Below are 24605 nucleotides of genomic sequence, written 5' to 3' on the forward strand. Positions count from 1 at the left end.
GCATAGATAGCTTTTACAATGTCGAGGTAAGTTCCTGTTATCCCTAGTTTTTCTAATGTTTTGAACATAAAGGGATGCTGTACTTTGTCAAATGCTTTTTCTGCGTCTATCGAGATGATCATATGGTTCTTATCTTTAAGTCTATTGATGTGGTGAATAACATTTATTGATTTCCGTATATTGAACCATCCTTGCATCCCAGGGATGAATCCTACTTGATCATGGTGCACAATTTTTTTGATGTGTATTTGTATTCGATTCGCCAGAATTTTATTGAGGATTTTTGCATCTAGGTTCCTTAGAGATATTGGTCTGTAGTTTTCTTTCTTTGAAGTGTCTTTGTCTGGTTTCGGAATCAGGGTGATGTTGGCCTCATAGAATGAATTTGGAAGAGCTCCCTCTTTTTCTATTTCCTGAAATAACTTGAAAAGTATTGGTATTAAAGGTTTTGTAGAACTCCGCTGTATACCCATCCGGTCCTGGGCTTTTCTTGGTTGGAAGTCTTTTGATTGCTTCTTCTATTTCATCTATTGATATTGGTCTGTTTAAGTTGTGAGTTTCCTCCTGACTCAGTCTGGGCAAATCATATGACTTAAGGAATTTATCGATGTCTTCACTATCTTCTATTTTATTGGAATATAGGTTTTCAAAATAATTTCTAATTGTTTTCTGTATTTCTGAAGCATCTGTTGTAATATTGCCTTTTTCATCCCGTATGTTAGTGATTTGAGTTCTCGCTCTTCTTCTCTTCCTTAGTATGGCTAGGGAGGGGTCTGTCGATCTTATTTATTTTTTCGAAGGACCAACTTTTAGTTTTGTTAATTTTTTCAATAGTTTCTTTTGTTTCAATTTCATTGATTTCTGCTCTGATTTTAATTAATTCTTGCCTTCTGCTACATTTGCTATTGTTTTGCTCTTCCTTTTCTAGGGCTTTGAGATGAAGTGTGAGCTCATTTATTTGTTGGTTTTTCCTTTTTTTGAGGAATGACCTCCAGGCGATGAATTTCCCTCTTAAAACTGCTTTCATTGTGTCCCATAGATTCCGATATGTTGTGTCTGTATTTTCATTTATCTCTAAGAATTTTTTGATTTCCTCCTTTATGTCTTCTGTAACCCATTGATCATTCAGTAACGTATTGTTCATTGTCCATGTGATGTAGGATTTTTCCTTCCTTCTTTTATCATTGATTTCCAGTTTCATTCCATTATGATCTGATAAAGTGCATGGTATTATCTCAACCGCTTTATATTTACTGAGGGTTGCCCTATGGCATAATATATGATCTATTTTTGAGAAGGTTCCATGTGCTGCTGAGAAAAAAGTATATCCACTTGATGATGGTTGATATATTCTATATATGTCAGTTAAGTCTAGGTTATTGATTGTGATATTGAGGTCAATAGTTTCTTTATTCAACTTTTGTTTTTTAATCCAGCACTTTACACATGCTAGACAAGCACTCCACCACTGAGTGTGCTGCAAAATTTAAAAGGATGTGTTTTTTTTTCTTCTATATAGTGAAGAGATTATTTATTTATTTATGTGGTGCTGGGGACTGAACCCAGGGCCTTGTGCATGCAAGGCAAGCCCTCTACCGTCTGAGCTATATCCCCAGCCTGAGTTTATTTATTTTTTAAAAAATTCAGAAATGTCGAAAAATGTGGCTGAAGCAAAGTAGATATTTTTGTCTTATGTGACATTTGATTGTAATTATTACTGTTTAGGTAGATAACACCTATTATCTAACTTCATAAAATAATACATTGGGTAAGAATGACTTTTCTAAGAATTTCTTTGCCTGTGCATGTGAGAATTTCTGGTTCTGAGTCTCTTTTGGAGAAACGGTGAGGTGCTGTAAGCATCTGTCAGCGTCCAGTTGAGACTCTATAAATTAACATGTTTCATTTGTCAACCTTTTCTTTCACATAGGTATTTGCCTGGGGTTATAATAACTCTGGGCAGGTAGGATCTGGGTCAACAGCAAATCAGCCAATCCCTCGAAGAGTCACGGGCTGTTTACAGAATAAAGTAGTCATGAACATAGCGTGTGGACAGATGTGCTCAATGGCAGTAGTGGACACTGGGGAGGTAGGAAGGTTATTTCACATTTTATTTAAAAAGCTTTTTACACATCAGTATGGTGAGCATGGCATGTTTCTCCTAACAGCATTGGGCTGGCATCTGTCTTCCGTGAGCTCTGTGTTTCTCGTCTCCTAGGTCTACGTCTGGGGTTACAATGGGAACGGGCAGCTGGGACTTGGCAGCAGTGGCAACCAGCCAACCCCCTGCAGGGTGGCAGCTCTGCAAGGCATTCGTGTCCAGCGGGTACGTCCACTGTTGGTCTGAGTGCGCATGTTTTGATCTTTGGTGGCAAAGATACTGGTATTTTAAAATATAGTGTTCTTAGCAGAATGAAAAGATCAGCTCCTTGAATATTTTCACTGAAGTAAAAGTTAAGGCTCTTTTCCCCCGAATTAAGTTGTACCTGTCAGGAGATGTCTACTTCTAGGGTACTGTCATGCATAGCTTCTGGAATACAAGTTGTTACAGCTTTTCATGAAGAATCTTTGGCACGATGTTTCAGAGCCTTAGAAATCTTAAGATCTCTTGACTTAAAATTCTACCCCTGGGAAACTGTCCTAAGGAACCAAAGAAAAAATCTATTGAATTAGTTAAGAAAAAGCAAAAAATTAAAAAGAGGACTAATAGAACAATAAGTTGATTAGAGAGGTAATTCCAAGTCCATATGATGGAAATGATGTTTACAAAGAATTCTAAAGGATAGGAGAAGGTCTATTTGTAACAGTAAGTGAAAAGAAACAAGATACAGAACTGCACATACAATGTCATCATTAAAAGTTATGATGCATATATCTGTCTCTATGTAAATAGGAGAAAAAAAGCAACCCTGATCTTAAGAGTACTTTTTCAGGGGCTGGGGCCGTACCTCAGTGTGGAGCACTTGCCTCTCACATGTGAGGTACTGGGTTCGATCCTCAGCACCACATCAACATAAATTAAGTGAAGGCATTGTGTCCATCTACAACTAAAAAGAGTACTTTTTCATATTTATACTTTATTTTCTGCATTGAGTACATTTCCTCTAATAATCAGAAAAAGGAATAAAAGTATCTCTTTCTTACATTCAGCCCACACCCCTTGGTTTCTGTGAGCATGAAGAAAACCACGTGAAGGTCATAGTGAACTGGGCTCTGGCCTCTGCTGCCTGCCCACCCCCTGGGAAGCCCATGAGAGTATTGGGAGGGTAGAGTATTGGGAGGGTAGAGTATTGGGAGGGTAGAGTATTGGGAGGGTAGAGTATTGGTTAGCTTAACGTCTCCCATATGGGCTGCCTGCCTTTTCCTTCGCTTTGTTTTTTGATTTTTAACCTAGTGGGTGGGAGTAGTGAGACATTTCCTTCTCTCTGTAGGTCTGAGAGGATTGTTTTGTTCCCCTTCCAGGTTGCCTGTGGCTATGCACACACGTTAGTATTAACAGATGAAGGTCAAGTGTATGCTTGGGGAGCAAATTCTTACGGCCAGTTGGGCACTGGCAATAAAAGTAACCAGTCCTACCCTACCCCTGTCGTTGTGGAAAAGGACAGGTAATGTGTGTGTTTTCAAAATAACCCTCTGGTCTCCCAAGATGGGACTTAGATGTGATTTAGAATTGTGTGTCATTTGCTACTACCATCACAATATTCTTTAAGCAGAGGAGCCACTCCCTTTTTAAAGTCAGCTTGTGAATTGTTGGGAAGTTTGACTGTGTTAAATAGCCTATCTTCACTTAGCTGTATTTCATTTATACCTCCAGTAGCTACTCAGTGTGAGCTAGAATGACCAAACTTACAACAGCCGTTCTCTCCCTCTCACACATACCTTTTCTCCCTTCTGTTACTTTTGGTTTTCATACTTGAAGGGAAGTTGATAATATTGGAAGTCTGGTGTGGGGCAATGAGTGCCCTGAATGGGCTGTGAGGCTGCTCCTCAGCTGCTTATGAAATTTGCCAGTTGAAAACAACTGGGGCAGTTCATCACTTTAACTCCCAAGCTAAAGCTATGGGAAGAGTAAAATGGTTTAAATATTAAGACTTTGTGTTGTGCACTTGTTTATAAGGTTGAGTTAAGTCATTAGTGCATCCAGAAGTAGTTTCCAAATTATCCTAACGTTTTTGTAAGCCCTCTGAATTTCTCAGGTATGGCCTTATCACTGGCTTTTTTTTTTGCTCTTTGATTCCTTTTAAATTTTTATTTGTTCTTTTTACATATACATGACAGTGGAGGGCGTTCTGACATATTAAGTATACATGAAGTATAACTTATTCTAATTAGGATCCCATTCTTGTGGTCAAACATGATGTGGAATTACACTGGTCATGTGTTCATGTACGAACATAGGAACGTTATGTCCAATTCCTTGTACTCTATTGTGTGCCCCCCCCCCCCCCATTGTGTGCTAGCATCCTCAAATCAGAGAGAACCGTCAGCCTTTGGTTTTGAAGGATTGGCTCATTTCACTAGCATGGTAATCTCCAGTTCTGCCCATTTACCAGCCAATGACAAATTTCATTCTTCTTTATGACTGAGTAATATTCCATTGTGTATAAATACCACATTTTCTTGACCCTAGTGTGAAGCAAAAACATTTCATTATCTTTTCCTTTAAACCAGGGTTGTAGTTATTAGAGAAATTTTTACTTTTTAAAAAACTTTTGCACAATTTTATTATACTTGCTTTAAAAATAGATGTATGGATAAATAGATTAGTTGGCACTTATATGAAGTTCTCTTATATTTTTCTGTTGAAATACTTAACAAAAATGACCAAATAGTGGTTTCTCAACACCTCACTTTTCATTTATGTATGTGAATTCAGTTGCTATTATTTACCCTAAGTTGAATAGGTTTTTAAAAACTGTTTTCACCAAAACTCTTAGAATAAGACCCTTGACCCATTATAGCAACCCTGGTAGGAGCTGGTTACCCCACGTCATTTGCTTTATCTTGTAAAGGAGCCAGGAAGCTCTGAATAGCCACAAAAATGCCTCAGGACTGCCAATCCAGTCAATGGGGACATTTAGCACTTAGCCTAAACAACAAAGTGTAGTTTGAAACAAAAACCATATATTTATATGACTTTTACCACTTTTTCTTTTTTTGGTACGGGGACTGGAACCCAGGGGCACTTTACCATGAGCTACATCCCCACCCCTTTTTAATATGATTTTTAAATTTTTGATAAGAGGCTGGCCTCAAAATTATGAGCGTCCTCAGTAGCTGGGATTATAGGCGTGCATGCCTGGCTGGTACTGTACCCCTCTTTATGGTATTTCCACATTTATCAAAAACTTAATCCACATACCCCTGGGATCTATTGTCATCGTCTACCAGTGACTTGCTCATGTTGTACTGCTTGTGCAGAGTGATGGCCCAGGTCTTCTGACTGGTTCGTGCTGGGATAGATTATGGGGCATCAAGGTGGGAAAAAGAAAAGGAAGCAGAGAAGCAGGGAGTGGAAGTGGTGTGAGGCAGTTGCTTATCTGGACCTTGAGAGCTACTGTTGCCTTTCTGACGTTTAAAACTGAAATTATTTTTTGAATTGTATTTGTAAAAAAGGTAGAGCTAGATCTGTACTTGTGCATTTGCTGTTGTCTTCATAAACATTTTTGGCTTGTAAAAGTCACAGAGATATAAATGAGATATCCTTGTTTGTCAGTTTTCAAGGTTTGAACTTCAGGCAGTGGTTTCTGAGCCTGAACTGAGTCAGTGGGCCTCATGCACATGTGCACATAGCAAGGGAGGAATTTCTAATCGCGCTGGATTTGTTCTCTACCTCTCCACGCTTTCAAGTGACTGAACTTCCTGGGCAGGTCAAGACTTCTTTCCCAAAAATTCTCCTTCTGACTCTGCTAGGGCTTGTCCCAGGGAAGCTTGACTAATTAAGAATAAGATTGAATTTGGGTGGGGCAGGGTGGGTCTGTGATTTAGGTGCCTATTCACCAAAGTGAAAGAAGAATAAATTTTTTTCCAGAGAGGTCTATTTTGGAAGAAAAACACTAGTGTTTGTCAGGAATTTATGATTACCTAAAAGTAATTTTAATAATTAAGATGATTATCTGCTCTCTAACCCGTCATTCCCGGTCTTTCTCAAGTTTCAATACTTTGGTACTTGGTTGACTGGCATCTGTACCTTTGTTCTTAAAATAACATAAAAGCATATTTGTAATTAAATTGATGTAAAGCTAGCTTGAAGTTTTCAGAATTCTGCAACACCTTGAGGTAATTGGTAAAACTTTGGGCTCTTAAAAAACTAAGAGTAGGAATCACTGCTCTGGGTCTTTTACAAGAATTATTGTTCTTTATTCTTCCTATTCTTCTCCCTCAAAAATTCACTTTGCTCATCCTTGTTTTCTGTTTTTACATTTTTTTCCACTAAATGGTGTTTCATTTTAGTACTTCACAGCTATTAAGCTATGCAGTTGTTGCAGATTATTCTGTCAAGATGACACAAAACCTATTTATTAAGAATATGCAGTCTTTTTTTTTTTTTTTTGAGCTGGGTGTGGTGACACACACCCTGTAATCCCAGCTGCTCAGGAGATTTGAGTCAGGAGGATCATAAATTGGAGGGCACCCTCTGCAATTTCACAAAACTCTGTATTAAAATAAAATAAAAAGGACTGGGGGTGTAGCTCAGTGACAGAGCACTTACCTAGCACATGTGAGGCCCTGGGTTCAATCCTCAGGACTAGAAACAAAACAAAACAATAACATGTAGTCATTTTTTTTCCATATTAAGGTTGGCTACAAAATAAAATGTGAAATATGCTGGCTACTCTAAAGGTGAAAGTTAGTGAGTTTGTAGTCATTGTTGTTTGTAACTCTGGAAAATCTGAGCTTCAGAATTTGCTTCTGGGCATGAAATCATACTCACAAACCACAACCCAAGGCAAAGGCCAGGTCCCTTGGTGGTTGCTTGGGTCCCAAGCCTCCACCTGAAAGCTCCCTCTAAACCTTCTCCACCTTCCTGCTGTCAGCCCAGCCTTACCCCTCCCCCTGCTCCCCCCTGCCCCTCCCCATTGGGACTCCCAGAGGCCAAGCCTAGCACAGCCTAGCACTGTCCTGTGCCCCTCCCCATCCTCTCCACTCTGCCTGTCCCAGCTCCTCCTGGGTCACCAGCTGTTGTGTGACCAAGGCTGCTCTCTCCTGGGGAGGCTCAGAGACACTTCAGAAGGGAATGCAGGGACTAAATTATTTCCATTTTCTAGTGTTGGGTAATTTTGTACAGAAGCACACTATTTTGTGCCTCTTGGTGACATTTTTCATGAAGCATCATCAGGGAAAAGGGAATCTGTCCTTTTTTTTTTTTTTGTACTGAAGATTGAACCCAGGGGTGCTCTACCACCACGCTATATCACTGGCCCTGTTTAGTTTTATTTTGACACTAAGTTGCCCAGGTTGGCCTCAAACTTATGATCCTTCTGCCTCAGGCTTCTGAGTTCCTAGGATTAACAGGCCTGTACCACTGTGCGTGGCAGGAATCTGCTGTCGTTTTAAGTGGTCTCCCAAAGTACACAGAATTTTTTTTTTTTTCCTGAAGAAAAGTCTTTGCCTAGCGGGTGATTGCAATAGTGCTTGTATAGGGGACAGCAAGCGCACTTCATTAATGTTCCTGGAAAGGTCACTGGGCTGGCCTGAAAGCCTCATCCACCCAGAGACTCCCACAAGTTTTTTCCACTGAGGTGGTTAAAATGCCCGAGGCCTTTTTTTTTTTCTCTTTTATTTACTGTTTAGCCATCAATATGTCCAGCCCACCACTGCCTTTGGCCCAGGGCTGCTTCTGCTTCCCTCAGCAGGACCAGGCAGGGGTTTTCTTAGGCTCCCACTCTGGGGCCATCTTGGTCTCCTCTCCTTCCTCTGCCAGGCCACCCTGAATTCTTGGCAGCCTGACCTGGATGTCATGGTGTCCTGCCATGGGCCTCGGCTTCCCAAACAGCCTCATAGGCTGCTCTCTCTTTCCCTTTCAGTTTTTCTTGCACTGCTGGTCAGATTAATCCTTCCCAGAACACCATGTTCCTCACCTCATGGCCTGGTTCACAGAGCTGTTTCCCATTTCTCTGTCACATCATATCAAAACTGAACTTTGGCTTTGGGCTTTGAATTTCCCAGCAAACTCTAGGCCCCTGCCCCCAGTGTCACCCACCTGTCTCTTCAGGGAGCACTTCCCTCCAGTCTTGCTGCTCCGCCCTCTGCTTGCATGCAGGCTGCAGCGTCTCTGCAGGTACCCAGTCCTTGTTGACAGGCCTCAGGACCCAGCAGGTGCTTGGGTTCCTTCCTTGCTCCTGCAGTTCTGGGACACACTCTCCTGTTATTTGCTGGTTGTCTTGGTGCCACAGATCCGTGACTTCTCAGTTCTGTACTAGCTGTGAACACACTTTTGTCATGGAAATAAGCCATTTTTCATGCCTAACTCTGCTGGGTACCTTACTTCATTTCCTCCACACCACAAACCTGTGAGGTGGTGGCTACCTTGGATCCTGCTCCTTCTACATCTTTCTTTTTCTTTAAAAAGATGATGAAACTGATAATAAAAACTTGCCCTCTTCAGACCAGCTGCTTCAGAGCTCATTCCCACCACCCCAGAGGACTGGTGTTGCTGCGCTCACATTGGGGGAGTGAGGATTGGAGGTGCAGGTGGGTGGAAGAGCTCTTGCCTAATATCCGAGAGTGACACAGAGCCTTGCCTGTAAAATAGATGGGAGCAGTGGACCTACTTTCCTTTGATTAGATGAATTTTTCTACTTCCTTCTCCCATTTTCTTTATTTGTTAAAATGAATGTGCCTATTGGGAAGCCAAGTAATATGTACCATTTTCCCATCAGGCAAAGCTCTTTTGTAGAGCACTGGATTCGAGTTGGAGCCATTCGACTGACCTAGCCATGCAAATGTTAGAGAAGGATTCTTTCTTTCTTTCTTTCTTTCTTTCTCTCTCTCTCTCTCTCTCTCTCTCTCTCTCTCGATTGAACCCAGGGACTCACTTATACTAGGCAAGCGCTCTACCACTGAGCCACAAGTGCAAGCATTTTATTTTGACATAGGGTCTGGCTAAATTGGCCAGGCTGGCCTCAAATTTGCAATCCTCATGTCTCAGATTCTCAAGCAGCTAGGATTACAGGTGTGCACCACTGTTCCAGGCTAAAAGAGGAATATTCTAGGGAGGGTTTACTAATCTTAACTGATCATTTGATTTGTATATAGTCTAAGGTGGACACTGTCACTTAAAATGCTGAATAGTAATAGTGTTAAGAAAAAATACAGGCAGCCATTGTTTGGGACTAAACTCCTGCCCAGGACCCCAACAGACCAGACTAAAAACCAAAATGGAGACATGCTAACTTTCAAGTCACTAAGTTGATATTACACTATTTATCTGATTTTCTGAGAAATTAGAATCAGAGAGATAACAGCCAAATTTCCTGAACAGGCCCATTTCCTGATAATGCTTAGTCCCTACACAAAAAAGGTAAGCTGAAGTAAGCCAACATTAACCATTAATCTTGCTCCTACATCTTTTTCCCCCCCATTTTTCTGTCTCTGTCCCAACTTTATGAGGATAGTAATTTTGGAACGATTAACCTACTTTCTGCTTTTCTCTGCCTGTGAAACCAGCCCCCTTTGCTCAGCCCATTGGAACCCTTACTGTATATTGTGAAGTGAAGTATTATCCAATTCTAGAATTGAAAACAAAGCCTATGAAGGTTGTTTCAACTAAATTGTTGTAACCCTGTCCTTTGACTGTGTTACAAGTATTAAATTGTGCTCCCATTTGCATCCTAGACTTCATGCTTGACACTTAGCATCTTATTTATTTATTTATTTGGTTCCTGGGATTGAACTCAGGGGCGCTTGACCAGTGAGCTACCTCCCCAGCCCTATTTTATATTTTATTTAGAGACAGGGTCTCACTGAGTTGCTCAGCACCTCGATGTTGATGAGGCTGGCTTTGAACTAATGATCCTCCTGCCTCAGGCTCCCAAGTCGCTGGGATTATAGGCATGTGCCACTGCGCCAGCTACTTAGCATCTTATTAAGTGATTCTTACAATCAGCCCTGCAGTGTGATGAAACTGCGGCCCTCAGAGGCTAAGTGACATTCCTTGAGCCCCACAGCCTAGCTGGAGAGCTGGGTTCAAACCTTGGTCTACGTGACTCCAAAGCCCTGGTTCTCCACAGTGGTGCTTTGTAGCTGCTTTTCCTCTAGTATCCATGGGTTCTCAAGAGCTGAGAGCTGCCCTCAGATAAATCAGTGAAATTGCTTGGCCTTGTGAGGACAGCAGCCGGATAGCCTCCAGGATGTAGAATGCACACCTTCCCTCTTGATTGGAAAAATCTGTGTCAGGCAGGCGCTGGAGGATTTCTCCACTCTTCCACGGCTAGCACTTGGCCAGCGGGGTCTTACCCAACCCTCAGCTGCTGTGTGTGGTTGAGTCGTCCTCAGTTAGCCAGTAAAATGACCTACAGATAGTATTTAGTAAGACACTGTGTTGAGAGAGACATAAGCCATCGATTTGGCCTGCCAGGAGCATGTAATCCAGGTGGACAGGTGAATCTTACACATCTGGGCCAGGATGTGCTGCAAGAGCTCAGGTGAGAGAGGGGCCTCTCCTGTGGGGCTGTTTGTATTGGACTTTATAAGATGTGCAGTTTTTGTAAGGCAGAGACAAAGGGAGTGTTTTTGAACAAGCACCACAACCAGGACTAAAGAGACTCAAGGGCAGTGAGATATTTGGAACATATAGAGTGGAGGCCGAGGTGACTTGGAAGGCTGCAGGGAGTGGAAGCCCCGATATGGAAGCCTTAGGGTCCTGTTTCTGGATTTCATCCAGTGGGAAGCCCCTGCAGGTCCAAAAGTACTCATGAGAACAGTGTCTCAGGAGGATTGTCCCCCTGCCAGCAAGATGGATCTGGGGCTGAGGAGAGACAGAATATGAAATTGTTGGCGTCCAGATGGGGCTGGGGTGAGGGTGCCTGCCCAGCTGGGGCTGATGTGAGACATCACCAAGAAAGAATCTGCCTTGTTTGTCAACTGGCTGTTTTGAAGAAAGTGGCAAGTGAGGAGGAAGTCAAAGGTGACTCGAGTCCATCTCTGAGGTTACTGGGGGCACGGCCTGTAGGGGCAAAATCCAGATGGAGACCTCACTTGAGGCAAAAGTGCTTCCTATCTTCTTTGAGTCTGTCTGGTGGATTGTTCTTACAGAGAAGGAATTGTTTCCAGACCAACAGAGCAATATTTTCTATCAGGAAGTGTTCTGAGAACTACCTCCCTGTCAATCATGAACTTATGTCACAGGAGAGCCCAGGAAACTGCTCTCCAGGTCCAGATGATACAGCCCAGTGAGCAGAACTACTGAATTTGGCCTGGGGATGTCACTCGGTAGTAGAGCACCTGCTTAGCAGGTACAAGGCCCTGGGTTTGCTCCCCAGCACCAAAAATCTCCTCACCCCACAAAACAAAGCTATTGATGTGCCATCAGAGTTGGGAGGATTCTCAGCACGCTCCCTTTAGCCCTAAATAGATGAGTTTTGTTTTTGTTTTTGTCTATGGTGTTGGGATTGAACTTAAAACGATCACACATGTTAAGCACATACTGCACCACTGAGCTATTATGCCCACATCCCAAATAGGCAAAGTTTTGATCAAAATACTTATTGACCCTGGCTCAAGATAGTGTACATCTTTGTTATGTATTTCAGAGTAGTGTTTTAGGAACAAAAAAATATTAAATCTTCTTTTTTTTCTTTTTGATATCCACTTGACTTGGCTGTACTTGAATAGGGCAGTATGTGTTTTTATGGGCCTACTGGCTAGAAATGGTAACAAACAGATCCTGATAAGTGCCACTGAAATGTGGCTGAAATTTAGGAAGTGAGGTACTTAAGTCTTGTTTTGTTGACTTTTTTCATCCTGAGGCCACACTCTTCTGTCAGTTAGGTTTGTGATGCCCCAAATCAATTAAACCTAGGGGAAGGAGAGACCAGCTTGTTTCTTCTCCTGTTTACTGTGTTTCTGTGGTGTTTGCTTGTGAATTTAGGATCATAGAGATTGCAGCCTGTCACTCCGCCCACACATCTGCTGCCAAGACCCAGGGAGGGCACGTGTACATGTGGGGCCAGTGCCGGGGCCAGTCGGTGATCCTGCCCCACCTCACCCACTTCTCCTGCACCGACGACGTGTTTGCGTGCTTTGCCACTCCTGCTGTCACTTGGCGCCTCCTCTCAGTGGGTGAGCTGGACCCTGTCCATTTGGGACATGGCCTGAAAACTAGTAAGAGGTTCAGGGCTTTTATTTTGATATAAGGACTCCATTAGGTGCAGGATATTAGTTTATTTCCTTCTACTGGGTTTCTGTGAAAGGGAACTAACTTGAATGATAAGTTTTTCTTAGAAGTATCAGGAACGAATGCCAGTACTAAGTTTAAAGTAATTCTATTTGACTATTTTTTAATTTTGCTGGGAAACTGCATCCTTTATTTTACTCAGACATTCTAAAATTTCATTCAAAATTAGTAAGGTAGTTTGGGACTTTTTTGTTGTTTGGCCAGCTCTATAAGCAGTTTTGTGTGAGTTTTTTTATCTTCATGAATTGCAGAGATGCAGATCTGTATCGAGGTGGGGGAAAGCATTGGTTAGTTGGTCAGTTCTTTTGGGGAGCTGATATTTTCATCAGTGTCATCAGCAAGGCCCCATCCTGGCCTGTGTGGTTGTCATGTCTGCAGCTGAGCCTAGAAACATGTATTATTCTCTTAGAACCCGATGACCACCTCACCGTGGCTGAGTCACTGAAGAGAGAATTTGACAACCCAGATACCGCAGACCTGAAGTTTCTGGTTGATGGAAAATACATTTATGCACATAAAGTCCTTCTCAAAATTAGGTAAGGAATCATTTGTTTTGAGGATTGAGATCAATCCATTTCATTCGACAACTGAGCTAGACACTTAATTGATAATGAAAAAGTACAAGATTCTTTTGGCTCTGCAGAGTGTAGATTGGGAAATACATGATAAGGGAAACAAGAAATAATACAGGTCAGGTGTGACAAGTGCGGGGCATGTGGTTTGGGGAGTCAGTCCCTTAGGCATTCCTTAGAACACCTGAAAGAATGTTTTGTCCACCTTCATGTTAGAGAGCAGCCTCTCCTGCTGCTTGGTGTGTTTTGAGCTTTGCACATGGTAGAGTTCCCTTCTCAAGTGACCTTCCCTGCCTGGGAACTGAGCTCAGCCCGTGGCAATCACTCTCCTCAATTAGTGAGGGACGCTTAACTTTTAGGTGCTTTAAAAAGAGAAGATCAGGCTTTTCCAGACCAACAAGATCTGGAGTGACACTAACACAATGATTTTTAGAATCAAATTTGTTTAATTTATGAACACTGAATGGCATCCATTTCAAATGTGTTGTTTGATGAGTTTTGTCATACGTACACGCCTGTGAAACCACTGCCCTGCTCAAGATATAGAGCATTTATGTCAACCCTCAGAGAGGCCCTCACGCTGCAGCCTGGGCAGCCAGTGATCGATCTGCCACCATAGATGGGTTAGCATTTTCTCGAAGTTCATATTAAATGAAAAAGTACAATATACATTATTTTGTGCCTGACTTTTCCCTCTTACTGTACTGCTTTTGAAATTAATCATGCTGTTGAGTAACATAATTTAAATCCTATTTCATTGAATCATAACCCAATGTGGCATTCAGTCTCAAGTTTCCCATTAGTAAGGTCAAGCTGGGCCATGTTGGTTCTTGCCATAGCACATAAATCTTCATTTTTAAAAAGGGGGTGAATTAGTTTGCTGTAACAAAGTACTTACACACAGGTGGCTTTAACAACAGCAATTTATTCTCACAGGCCTGAAGGCTAGAAGTCTAAGATCAAGGTCAAGGCAGAAAGTTTCCTTCTGAAGGCTCTCCCAGCGTCTAGTGGTTGGCAACTATCTTTGGCATTCCTTGGCATGTGCCAGCTTAACTCAGATCATCATATGCCATTCTCCCCGTGAGCGTCAGTGTCCAAATTCCCCACTCTTATACAGACACCAGTCATATTGGATGACCTCATCTTGACTTGATTACCTTTGTAAAGACGCTGTCTCCAAATAAGGTCACATTTTGCTGGTCTGGGTGTTGAGATTTCAACATAAGAATTTTTAGGGGACACGTCCAAATTGTAATGGAGTGAAGATACAAAATTACTCAGATTTATAAAAATAAGCCTTACTGATTTCTATAAATGCTGGTTGGTAGGTGTGGTGTGAGAAAGATGCCAGGGAGCCCGGCAGCATCTTCACCACTGCAGCCAGAGGCAGCTGCCTGCCGCCATGACAGTGGGTTTGCATTTGCAGCCTCGTTGTACAAATGATTGTTTGAAAGTGTCAGGCCAGAAAAGAATGCAAGGAACCCAGGCAAGGATGTTGGAACTCTAACAAAATACCTAAGGTAGAAATTATAAAACAAAAGATTTGTTTGGTGCTAGGGATTGAACACAGGGCCTCACACATGCTAATAAGCATGTGATCTACCAGTAAGCCTACACCTCTAACCAAAAAGGTTTATTTTGACTGGTTTATTTTGGAGGTTCCAGTCCATCCATGATTGCTTTGGGCCTGTGGGTGTGGTAGCATATTCTATCAGGAGTCTATGGGGGAACAAAACTGCTTACACCAGGAGCCAGGAATGAAGGAGAAGGAGAAAGGGGCCTCTGCAAGGCACATACCCACAGTGAATTGAGGCCTCCAATTAGGTCCCACCTGTTAAGGTTTTACCACCTCCCATTAAACGGCAACCTAGTGTACAAGCCTTTAATAGGGGGCCTTTGGGGGGCATTCACCATCCAAACTATAGCACACGGGAAAGTGTACAGTTAACTTAGCCTAGAAGGTGGGACCTGACCTGCTTCTTTCTTCCTTCAGGTGTGAGCATTTTCGTTCTTCATTGGAAGACAACGAGGATGATATTGTAGAAATGAGTGAATTTTCATATCCTGTGTACCGAGCCTTCCTGGAATACCTCTACACAGACAGCATCAGCCTCTCCCCTGAGGAGGCAGTAGGTAACTGCCAAAGAGTTTACCACAAAGTGGGCCAAATGTCGAGTAACTTCATATGGTTTCTGTAGAACCTAAAGAAAAGTCACTGTGAGGATAACCACAGGAGTTCTTTTTTGTGTGTTCAACCCAAATTTTTGCTGATGTTGGTAGGTGCTGGGGATAGAAGCCAGGGCCTTGCGCATGCCAAGCTCACACTGTACCACTGAGCTGCATCCCTAGTCCCTGAATCCAACCTGTTTTCCCTCATTACTACTTCACATGAAAGTTGACTGGATAGATAAATGAGAGGTTGTGGAGCATCACAGGCAGTAGGGTGTGGGGGAGGGACAGATTTACAGGGACAAAGGGCAAAAACCCCAGTGTCTCCAAGGAGGGTCCACTCACTCAGACCATGGACCAGAGGGGATCGAGGCTGGGAAAGTGGACATTTACAGATGGCCACGGCTCAGCCTAACATTTATGATTTGGGGAGAGAGAGACAACACGCGTGCGTGCGTGCGTGCGTGCGTGCGTGCGTGTGTTGGGTGAAGAGGAAAGACAGGCAGCAGCTCTGTCACAGGGGAGATGTTTTGTTTTTAAGAGGTTGGTAGTTATACTGGTTCAGGTGTGAGATGGTGGTATTGTGGGTTGGGGTCTAGCAGTGGAAGTACTAAAAAGAGGTCAGGTTCTTGATTTACTTTGGAGCTGCACCTGGTGGAATTTGTTGATGGATGGGACCTGATGTGCGAGGCAAGGGAGGATGACTGTGCTGAGGCTTTTGGCTTGAGCAGCTGTGTTAAAAGAAGTGGATGAGCTGAGGGAGATGGAGAGCAACAGGTTTTGCTCTTGCCTTTGAGCAGCTAGAGGAATTTCAGCTGCTTCATAAACATCTGAGTGGCAGTTTCTTTCATAGGCCCATCTTTAACATTGGTAGGACCCAAGACAAGAGTTCAAATAGAGGCCTGCATGCTCTCTGTCTAATATTTAAAGTAATATGTCAGGCTAACAAACTTCAGATAAAATATGTTCCCTCCTCCTACCTTGAAACATACACGTTCATAAGAACTGAAGGGCTAGGCTTGAGTTTTGGTTCTGGCTAGAACACAGTGGCAGGAAGGATGGATCCCTGGCCTCCAGACTGCAGCTATGTCCTGCATTATAAGGGGGTATATGGGCACCCCAGCCTGCATGTCCAAACTTCAGCCAGCCCCAACCTGAGCCACCTGTTGGGGCCAATGTGCAGACATTGGTGGTGTGGCTTGCCAGGGGGAAGAAATCCTCACACATGCGTTGCCTTAGGACCAACAAGGCAGGGAATCCAGGTTCTCAGATGCCCAAAGTGTGAATCATGAAGTGGGCTGGGGCTCCTGAGCCACTCCATGATGTGGGTGTGCCTAGAGAAGGTGCAGAGTCCAGGCTCCAGGCAGCAGTTCAGGGCTTGTGTATGTCAGTCTGAAGTTCAAGGAGCATTTGGTATGACTTTGAGAGTTTTAAGAACTGACCCAAAACAATTCAAGCTGTTCACAACTCTCAAAATTTCATTATCTTCCTCTGACCATGGGCCTTTTCTCTTTGCTTTAAGAATATTTGCCATGGCGGGGGTTTCCAGTCAGATTCTACCACATGTATAAAAACATTAGTGAAGGAAGGTAGACCCAAAAACAATACATTAAAATTGATGAAATCCCAGCTCTCTGTCTTAGGCTTTCTGCTGAGTACCTTTGTATGAAATGTTAGCTTAAGGTGGATGTGACAATATTCTGGTAGCAAGAGTCGGCTAACCTTTTGATCAGGTGGCAGCCCAGGACTAACTGAAGACCTGACACGTGTACCGCTACCAAGGGTGTCAGACCATGAGCTCACAATGCTGGAACTGCATCCGTGCAAGGGTAGAAGGATTCAGGATATTTTAGCCAAGCCACATATCCTCAACAGCATTCATTCACCAGTGACAAACTAATTCTGCTATTCTTTATGCTAATTAACAAGATTTATAATGAAGATTCAGATAGCAATATATGAAAACAAATAGGATCTTCTAAATGTGAATAGACCATTCCTAATTAGAGGACTTCATATGCCCCTCAGGGTAGATTAAAATTAACTGAGTCTCCACTGGATGATTTGAAAGAAGATGACAGGTAACATAACAGGAACCATCAGATCTATAGAAGCAGATGCTGGAACTCACTTGGGGAAATGAATAAGTGTTTGAGGGTCGAACCCTGGGGCATCCACACATTTGGAAGTCAGGAAAAATGGCCCACCAAGGGAACCCATGAGTGATTAGGGAGAATAGAAGAACAAACAAGTAACAGAGTGCTCCAAGGAGACCATATCATCAACCACATCAGATGTCATGTGAATGTTGAGTAAGAGGAAACTGGAGACCAGACCTGCGGTTTGGCACTGTAGAAGGCATTAGTGACAATGACTTCAGTGAGGGGTGGCAGTGGGATTCTGCTTGGGATGGTTTGAGGATAGACTGGGAGTAAGAAAAAAAGACAGCAAGTACAGAGGACTCTAGGAGTTCTGCTGTAGGGAGGAGTAGAGAGACATGCCCATGAAAGCTGGTTCTTTTAACTACTCATCCTGGGGATTGAACCCAGAACCTTGTGCACGCCAAGCATACATCTACCACTGAGTTACCCCCAAACCTCTCTTTTATCTTTAAAATGTGTGCAGATGGGCATGACCTGCAGAGAAAGTTATAGCTAATGCAAGGAAGGGGCACATTCCTTTTCTTTGTTTTCCTAGGAAAATTATTAAAGCCATTTTCATTTTGCTCCATTTGGATACTGTAAACACAGTTCAGTTCAACTGCCTTCCTAGGGAGCGCCACACCCTCCAGCTCAAAATCATGTCAAGATCATCTGTGCACAGCTGAGTGAATTTGAATCAGGATGCTTGAGATATGTTCCCTAATAAGCATGTCTTTCCACCAGGATTGCTAGATTTGGCTACATTTTATAGAGAAAATCGTTTGAAAAAACTCTGCCAACAAACCATCAAGCAAGGGATCTGTGAGGAGAACGCCATCGCTCTCCTCTCGGCTGCTGTGAAATACGACGCTCAGGTGAGAAGAGCCCCTAAACTCAACTCCAGGTGGACTAAAGACAATGTAAAAAACAATAAACTAACAAAGGTGCTGGGGGGGGGCGGGGTGGGGTTGGGGGGAGGGGGGGCGGGGTGGGGGGGGAGGTAAGTGGCTTTACGATGTCAGGGAGGACATCAAAGGAAAAGGTTGATATGACCTGATTTCAAAAGATAAAAATCTTTTTACACCAAAATACTGCAGAGAAAATCTGAAAGTAAATGATACACTGGGGAAAATATTTGCAACATAAAATGAAACAAGTTTAAAGAAAAAGAAAATATGAGCAGCCTGACTGAAAAAAAAAATGGACCAAAAAACAAATGGAAATATGAAAAAATGAAAAATATAAATAAAAATATAAATGAAAATTAGGTATCATTTTTCACCTGTCAAAGTATAGCCATATATATATATATATATATATATATATTTTTTTTTTTTTTTTTTTGTATAAATAATAAGGGCTTAGAATAATGGGCATTCTCCTAAAATGATGACAATATGAATTGGTACAGTCATTCTGGGGCCAGTTATATATAATATGTGTTAAAAGCCTCATAGATGTAATTCTCATACTAAGGAATTCACTTATAGGGATTTATTTTAAGGAAGTAATTATAAATTTGAACAAATAATTAACTTCAAAGATGGTCACTGCAGCAGTTTATTATTTTGGAAAATTAGAAAAAGTTAATGTGAATATTAGAAGATTATTTATAAAATGTTAATAGCATGCAATTGTGCAACTATTCAAGATCTAACATTAAATGAAAAGCTGTGATCCTATCATTATTATTTTTTTAAGAAGTATAAACAGCTGAATAGAAAAAAGACTGAATTCATCATCTACGTAGGAAAAAAATTAAAGACTATAGGCTGTGGTTATCATTGGGTGGTGGGGTTGTCGTTTTTTATCTTCTTTCTTTGTTTTTGTGAAGTTTCTATAGTGACCGTGTATTGTTATGATAATAAAGAAAGGAAAGAAAACCAATTTTAAACTAAATCTTTAGGAAACAGGCCATAACTTCTTGGAGTCAGTTTCCTTTTGGTATAAGATATCCTCTCCTTTGGTCAAAAAACAGGGACATTTAGTGGAAAGAAGGTTATAACTTATTTTTTCTGCTTATGTAAACAATAATATACTTATTAAAGAAAATGTAAAAAATACAAAAATTATGAGGAAGGAAATGACTCATTAGCCAGAAAGCATTACAGTTTTCATTGCAACTTTCAAATCAGGAACTTCTGATTTTTTTTTCTAGGTCACATTATATATGTATATATATTTCTAAATATTCAAAGTTGAGATGTTTTTTCCACCCAGCATTAAAAAAAAAAATCTGACCCACCTTGCATAATGTATGGGGGCCAAGAGGGTGGTCAGTTAGAAGGCCATATGCTCTAGGAAGTGAGGAGGGTGCATTGGTCTGGGTCACTCACTGTGGAGATGATGGAAAGTGGTTGGATTGTGAATATAGAAGATAGAGGCAATAAAATTTGTTGATGGATTGGTAAGGAAAAAAAAAATTTAAGAATAACTTCCAGGAATTTTTGCCTGAGCAACTAAAAGGATGAAATTGTCATTTTGAGATAGGGAAGATGAGGAGGAGCAGCATTTTGGGGGAAGTAACAGGAGTTTGGTTTGGAGTATGTTAAGGATGTGATGCCTTAAACCTCCAGATGAACATGGGTAATAGGCAAGTTGCATAACCTCTCGAGTTCAGAGAGAAATGTATTGCAGCTGTGAAGATATCATGAGACAGGCATGTTTGAGGATAATGTCGCAGGCACTCAGTATAGAGTCAAAGAAGATGTGGGGTCACCAGCCACGGGGACAAAAAGGACAAAGCAGCCTGGTAGGAGACAAACTAGGAGAGATGTCCTAGACCTCAACCATGTCTGATGCTGACAGTGGTCAGGGTGAGCCCTGGAAGCTGACTAGTGGTTTGGGCAGTGAGATTGCCACAGGCAATCTGGTCACCTTGCTTCAATTCATTGAGGGGGGTAAAGCCTGAGTGGAAAATGGAAGCAGAGAAATTGGAGATGGGAATAGAGACAACTTTTCCTGGTAATATTGGTTATAAAGAGAAACAGGAGAGGCATGTCAAGTAAGACATTTTTTAATTGTTTGGATGAAAGAAATTGAAGTATGTTTGTATAATGATGGGAATGATCCTTTCAAAGAGAATACATTAATGGGCCTGGAGTGGTAGTGCCCACCTGTAATCCCAATGGCTCTGGAGGCTGAGGCAGGAGGATTGCAAGTTCAAAGCCAGCCTCAGCAAAAGCAAGGCACTAAGCAACTCAGTGAGACCCTGTCTCTGAATAAAATAGGGCTGAGGATGTGGCCCAGTGGTGGAGTATCTCTGAGTTCAATCCCTGGTATCTGCCTCTCAAACAAAAGAAAACAAAACAAAGAGAATAAGTTAATGGTGCAGCCACTAGAGTGGGTCCTTGAGTAGGTAGGGCAGTGGGATTTAGTCAGAGAGCCAGGGGACTAGTCTTCCATCCATCACTGGCTATTCAGCCTTGGATGTCTACCAGGGAGGCCAGAATACAGGATGGCAAGAGTTTGTGGATCCTCTTAGAGAGCTGTTTCCTTAGAAAAGTGGGAAGTTATGTTATTGGGGTTTAATGGGAGAAAGTATAAGTCATGTAGGAGAATGAGTGAACTAGGGAAATGTGGTTGAGTTGCCCAGCAGAACTAAGGGAGCTATTTTAAAAGATGAAGCTGAATAAGTAATAGCATTTAAAATAAACTACAGTTCTTTTAACAATAAATACATAAATAAATAAAAATAAAAAATAATAATAATTACGGGTGGGGATTTGTTTTACATGGATAGAATTCCCTTATAACCAGTGCCCCCATGCCAGTTCTTAAATTTTTAGATTGCAAGAACTCCTTCAAAGTCCTGTCCTCATAATAATTATGGGACATTCTCATTCTAGGATGTAAAAAAAAAGGTGGATCCAAGTGATAACTTGTTAGGGTTAGGGTCCTTTAGTTCTCTTACTAATTAGCAGTTTTACTGTGTTGTCCATATCTCCTAAGACTCCTAGTTGCCCAGCCGCCTACCTCCGTGTGTTCATGCTGCCGTGTGAGTGGGGTGGGTATGGGATCTTCCATTCCTTGGCAGAATTCAGCCAAAGCTTTCAGTGCATTTCTGTCTTGGTTCACGTGCATGTGCCGCCAGCAAAAAGGTTATTCCTAAAAGTTAAGCAAGAGACATGATTTTAAGTGGATATTGGGATAGTCAGCACATTTGTGTTCAGCACATATTAGGAACATGTTACCATATCAAGCGTGGGTGTGAATTTTCCCTGCTTTATCACTGCGAGGTTGCCTCGGACTGAACTGTCACTGCTGGTGTGATCAACCCAGCTATGTTTAGGATGAAATAATAGTTATCTTCATGTAGTTTGTTTCTTACTTAAAGGGAAATGTACTACAGGCATTGACATGGCTATCAATATCGCCAGTTTTCTCTTTAATTGCTAATTTTGATCCATTTTTGTCTTCAGCATTTGCTGTAATTTATATGTGCCTAAAGAACAAAAAAAGACCACAGTTGCAACATGCATATGTAATTACTTGGAAATTATTTAGGACTTTAGTTTTTATAAATTAGTTTGAGCAACATTGGAGAAGAAACTTTAAAAATTGATCACTGGGCTGGGGTTGTGGCTCAATGGGAGAGTGCTTGCTTAGCATGTGTGAGGCCCTGGGTTCTATCCTCAGCACTATTAAAAATAAATAAATAAAAGTATAGTGTCCATCTAACAAAAAAAATATTTTTATATATATATAAAATTGATCACCAGTTGGTAGCCCCTTGGCTGTGTCACATGGCAGCAGCCCAGGGTACGTCTGAGGCTTCTTAGAGGTCCCAGCAAGCTGGCTTCATTTATCCCCAGATCAGAAAAGCAACTGGGGGCTGGGGTGCAGCTTAGTGATATAAAGTGTTTGCCTGTCACGTGTGAGGTCCTAGGTTTAATCCCAAGCACTGCAAAAATAATAATAAAGTTAGAATTATTTTAGTGCTGCAGATTGAATCCAGGGCCCAGACACACACTGGGCTACTGTGCAGTTATGATTATTGAAGATAAGTGTAGTATGACAAAACCCATCCATCCCATCCCCCATCCTTTGTCTTCTTGCAAAGGAAAAACAACAGTGGCCTGTTAATGATTTAAGGGAAGCAACTTCCCACCATTATTAATTTTTATGGCTTCACCCATTTCTTTTAAAAATGTTGTAGGTAAGAAATATTTAAAGTGCCCAGGGAACATAAAAAAGGGAGTGTAGTGCTTTTAACAAATATTAAAGGTGGAATGAATGATACAAGTACTGTCACTAGAAAGGGTACTGGAGAATTCATATACTTAGGTGTTTATCTCTGGGAAGAAAAAGCCAGACTCTGCACCAGTTGGTATGAGGGAGGTAGGTTTTACTCTGTTATTTAAATATTTACAAGCTTGGATTCATGTTAGTTACATACTTTCTGTAACTATTGCTTAGGTATCGCTCTATCAATATCTCCTCCTATTGGCTATCCAGTTTTCTTATTTGAGGAATTCTCCTGCCATATTGCACTGTATTGAGAAATATGAACTTGCTAATAAGCCTTTGTTATTGTTGTTCCTAGGATTTAGAAGACTTCTGCTTCAGGTTTTGCATAAATCATCTGACTGTAGTGACACAAACTTCAGGCTTTGCAGAAATGGACCATGATCTCCTGAAGAACTTCATTAGCAAAGCCAGCAGAGTTGGAGCCTTTAAAAATTGATCCCATCTGCGGAAAAGAAGAGTTTCTGAACCTTTCCATTTCCCCTGCAAAAAAGCCAGTGGTGAATAGCTTCACTTCAGTTAACAGTATTTAGCTACTTTTGGCTGAATACTTGTATTCTGTTAGAAGGATGTGAATCAGTCTTTTTCATATGCCTAAATCCAAAGTTTACATAGAAAGCATTGAATACTCTCATCAGATGCAACTGTGCTCAAGGAAAACAATGCAAATGTCTTATATTTACCATTTCCTCTTTTGAATCAGTTGGACAACTTTGATTCATTGGGATATTGGTATATGCTCCTCTGGCCAAGTGTTCCATTATTCAGCAGGCTGGTAGTACGCACTTCACTAGACAAAGAATGCTGTCACTACTACATTTTCAGCACCCAGAACAGTGCCTTGCATATAATAGGCACTCAGTTAATTGATTATAAATCTTAAAGGTGATCTGAGAACAGCTTTATTTGTAGAATACTGGATAAAGAAGTTATACAGGATAAATATAAAACAGCTTGTAATTATTGAGGTTCATAGTCTTCTGGTACATCATTCTGAGAAATAGTGGCTAATTTAGAGCGCTAATTAGAATTCACAAAAGGCCTTAGCAATTAAATTGTCAAAGGCCCAAGGGCTAATTTTAATTTTTTTTAGTCTGAGTAATTAATTTATCATATGGGATTATTGGATATGAAGTATTACCTTCAAATGAATGTTATTTCTGGGTTCATCTGCCTTACATAAATGCATAACAAGGTCCTTTGCTTTTGTTTGTGTTAAGGATGATTTGCCTTTGTAAGTAAAAATGATTATGAGTTTTTCTTACAGTTGATCATATGTCACTATAAAACAGGTCTCTTAAACTGCACTGGTATAATTGTACTAGCTGAAATGATACTTACATAACAAGTGTGAGAGAAATTTATACTTTTTAGATCAAAACAAGTTACTCAATTGCAAAAGAGAAAACGGAACAGGACATAGTATCTATCCGTTTCTTCTAATATATATCTCACAATATGATGTTATGTAAAGAAGACCCTTTTAGAATTGTAAATCTTGTTCTGATGCTGAACTATTTGATAATAATAAAGTGCTTATTTGCAGATAATAGAATAAATGCATTTTTAATCCCTAAGCAGCAGTGAAATTATAAAATATCAACTTCACGTCTCAGATATATATATTTCCATGTGATATATGCTTGTTTTTAAGGAAATTTTTCAGTTATGTCTTATAGCAAAGCCTACTTAAAACATGTTACTATTCATATTATTGCCTTTGACAAGGTTACTTTCTTTTAAGAGGAGTTTTAAGTTCATAGCTCTACTGAGATGAAGATTCAGAGATTTCCTATTGTGCTGTCTGCCCTCGCACATGTGTAGCCTCCCTCATTACCAGGGTCCCCCACCACAGTGTGTATTTCTTACAGGTGATGATCTTGCATTGACACATCATCACCTGAAGGCTGTTGCACATTCTATGTGTTTGGAGAAATGTAGCCATAATTATTATGCCATACAGGATTCACTGCTCTATAAATCCTGTGTTCCACCTGCTCTTCGGGTCTTAGCTCCTCAGTGCCCCTCCCCCTTTTAATAAACATTTCATGTAAAAATTGGAACACTGAAAGGGGAACA

The 24605-nt window shown here is 41.3% G+C and overlaps 1 protein-coding gene across 23 annotated transcripts in view; it reads left to right on the top strand.

The window, feature by feature from the left end:
* RCBTB2 (RCC1 and BTB domain containing protein 2) overlaps positions 1-24141 on the top strand; it is a 43005-nt gene extending 18864 nt beyond the window's left edge. For 22 of the 23 annotated variants that reach the window (XM_081261529.1, XM_081261533.1, XM_081261539.1 and 19 more), the window contains 8 exons: positions 1931-2089; positions 2219-2326; positions 3463-3605; positions 12092-12282; positions 12807-12933; positions 14963-15102; positions 18024-18154; positions 22825-24141. In XM_081261529.1, the coding sequence (XP_081117655.1) occupies positions 1931-2089; positions 2219-2326; positions 3463-3605; positions 12092-12282; positions 12807-12933; positions 14963-15102; positions 18024-18154; positions 22825-22965 (1140 nt within the window). In that variant the 3' untranslated portion in view covers positions 22966-24141. The remainder of the gene's footprint in view (positions 1-1930; positions 2090-2218; positions 2327-3462; positions 3606-12091; positions 12283-12806; positions 12934-14962; positions 15103-18023; positions 18155-22824) is intronic. The other variant, XM_081261541.1, reaches the window with a different exon arrangement.
* Positions 24142-24605: the final 464 nt, after the last annotated feature.

The sequence above is a fragment of the Spermophilus citellus genome (assembly GCF_964194105.1).
Source record: "Spermophilus citellus genome assembly, chromosome: 1".
In the NCBI taxonomy this organism is placed as follows: domain Eukaryota; kingdom Metazoa; phylum Chordata; class Mammalia; order Rodentia; family Sciuridae; genus Spermophilus; species Spermophilus citellus.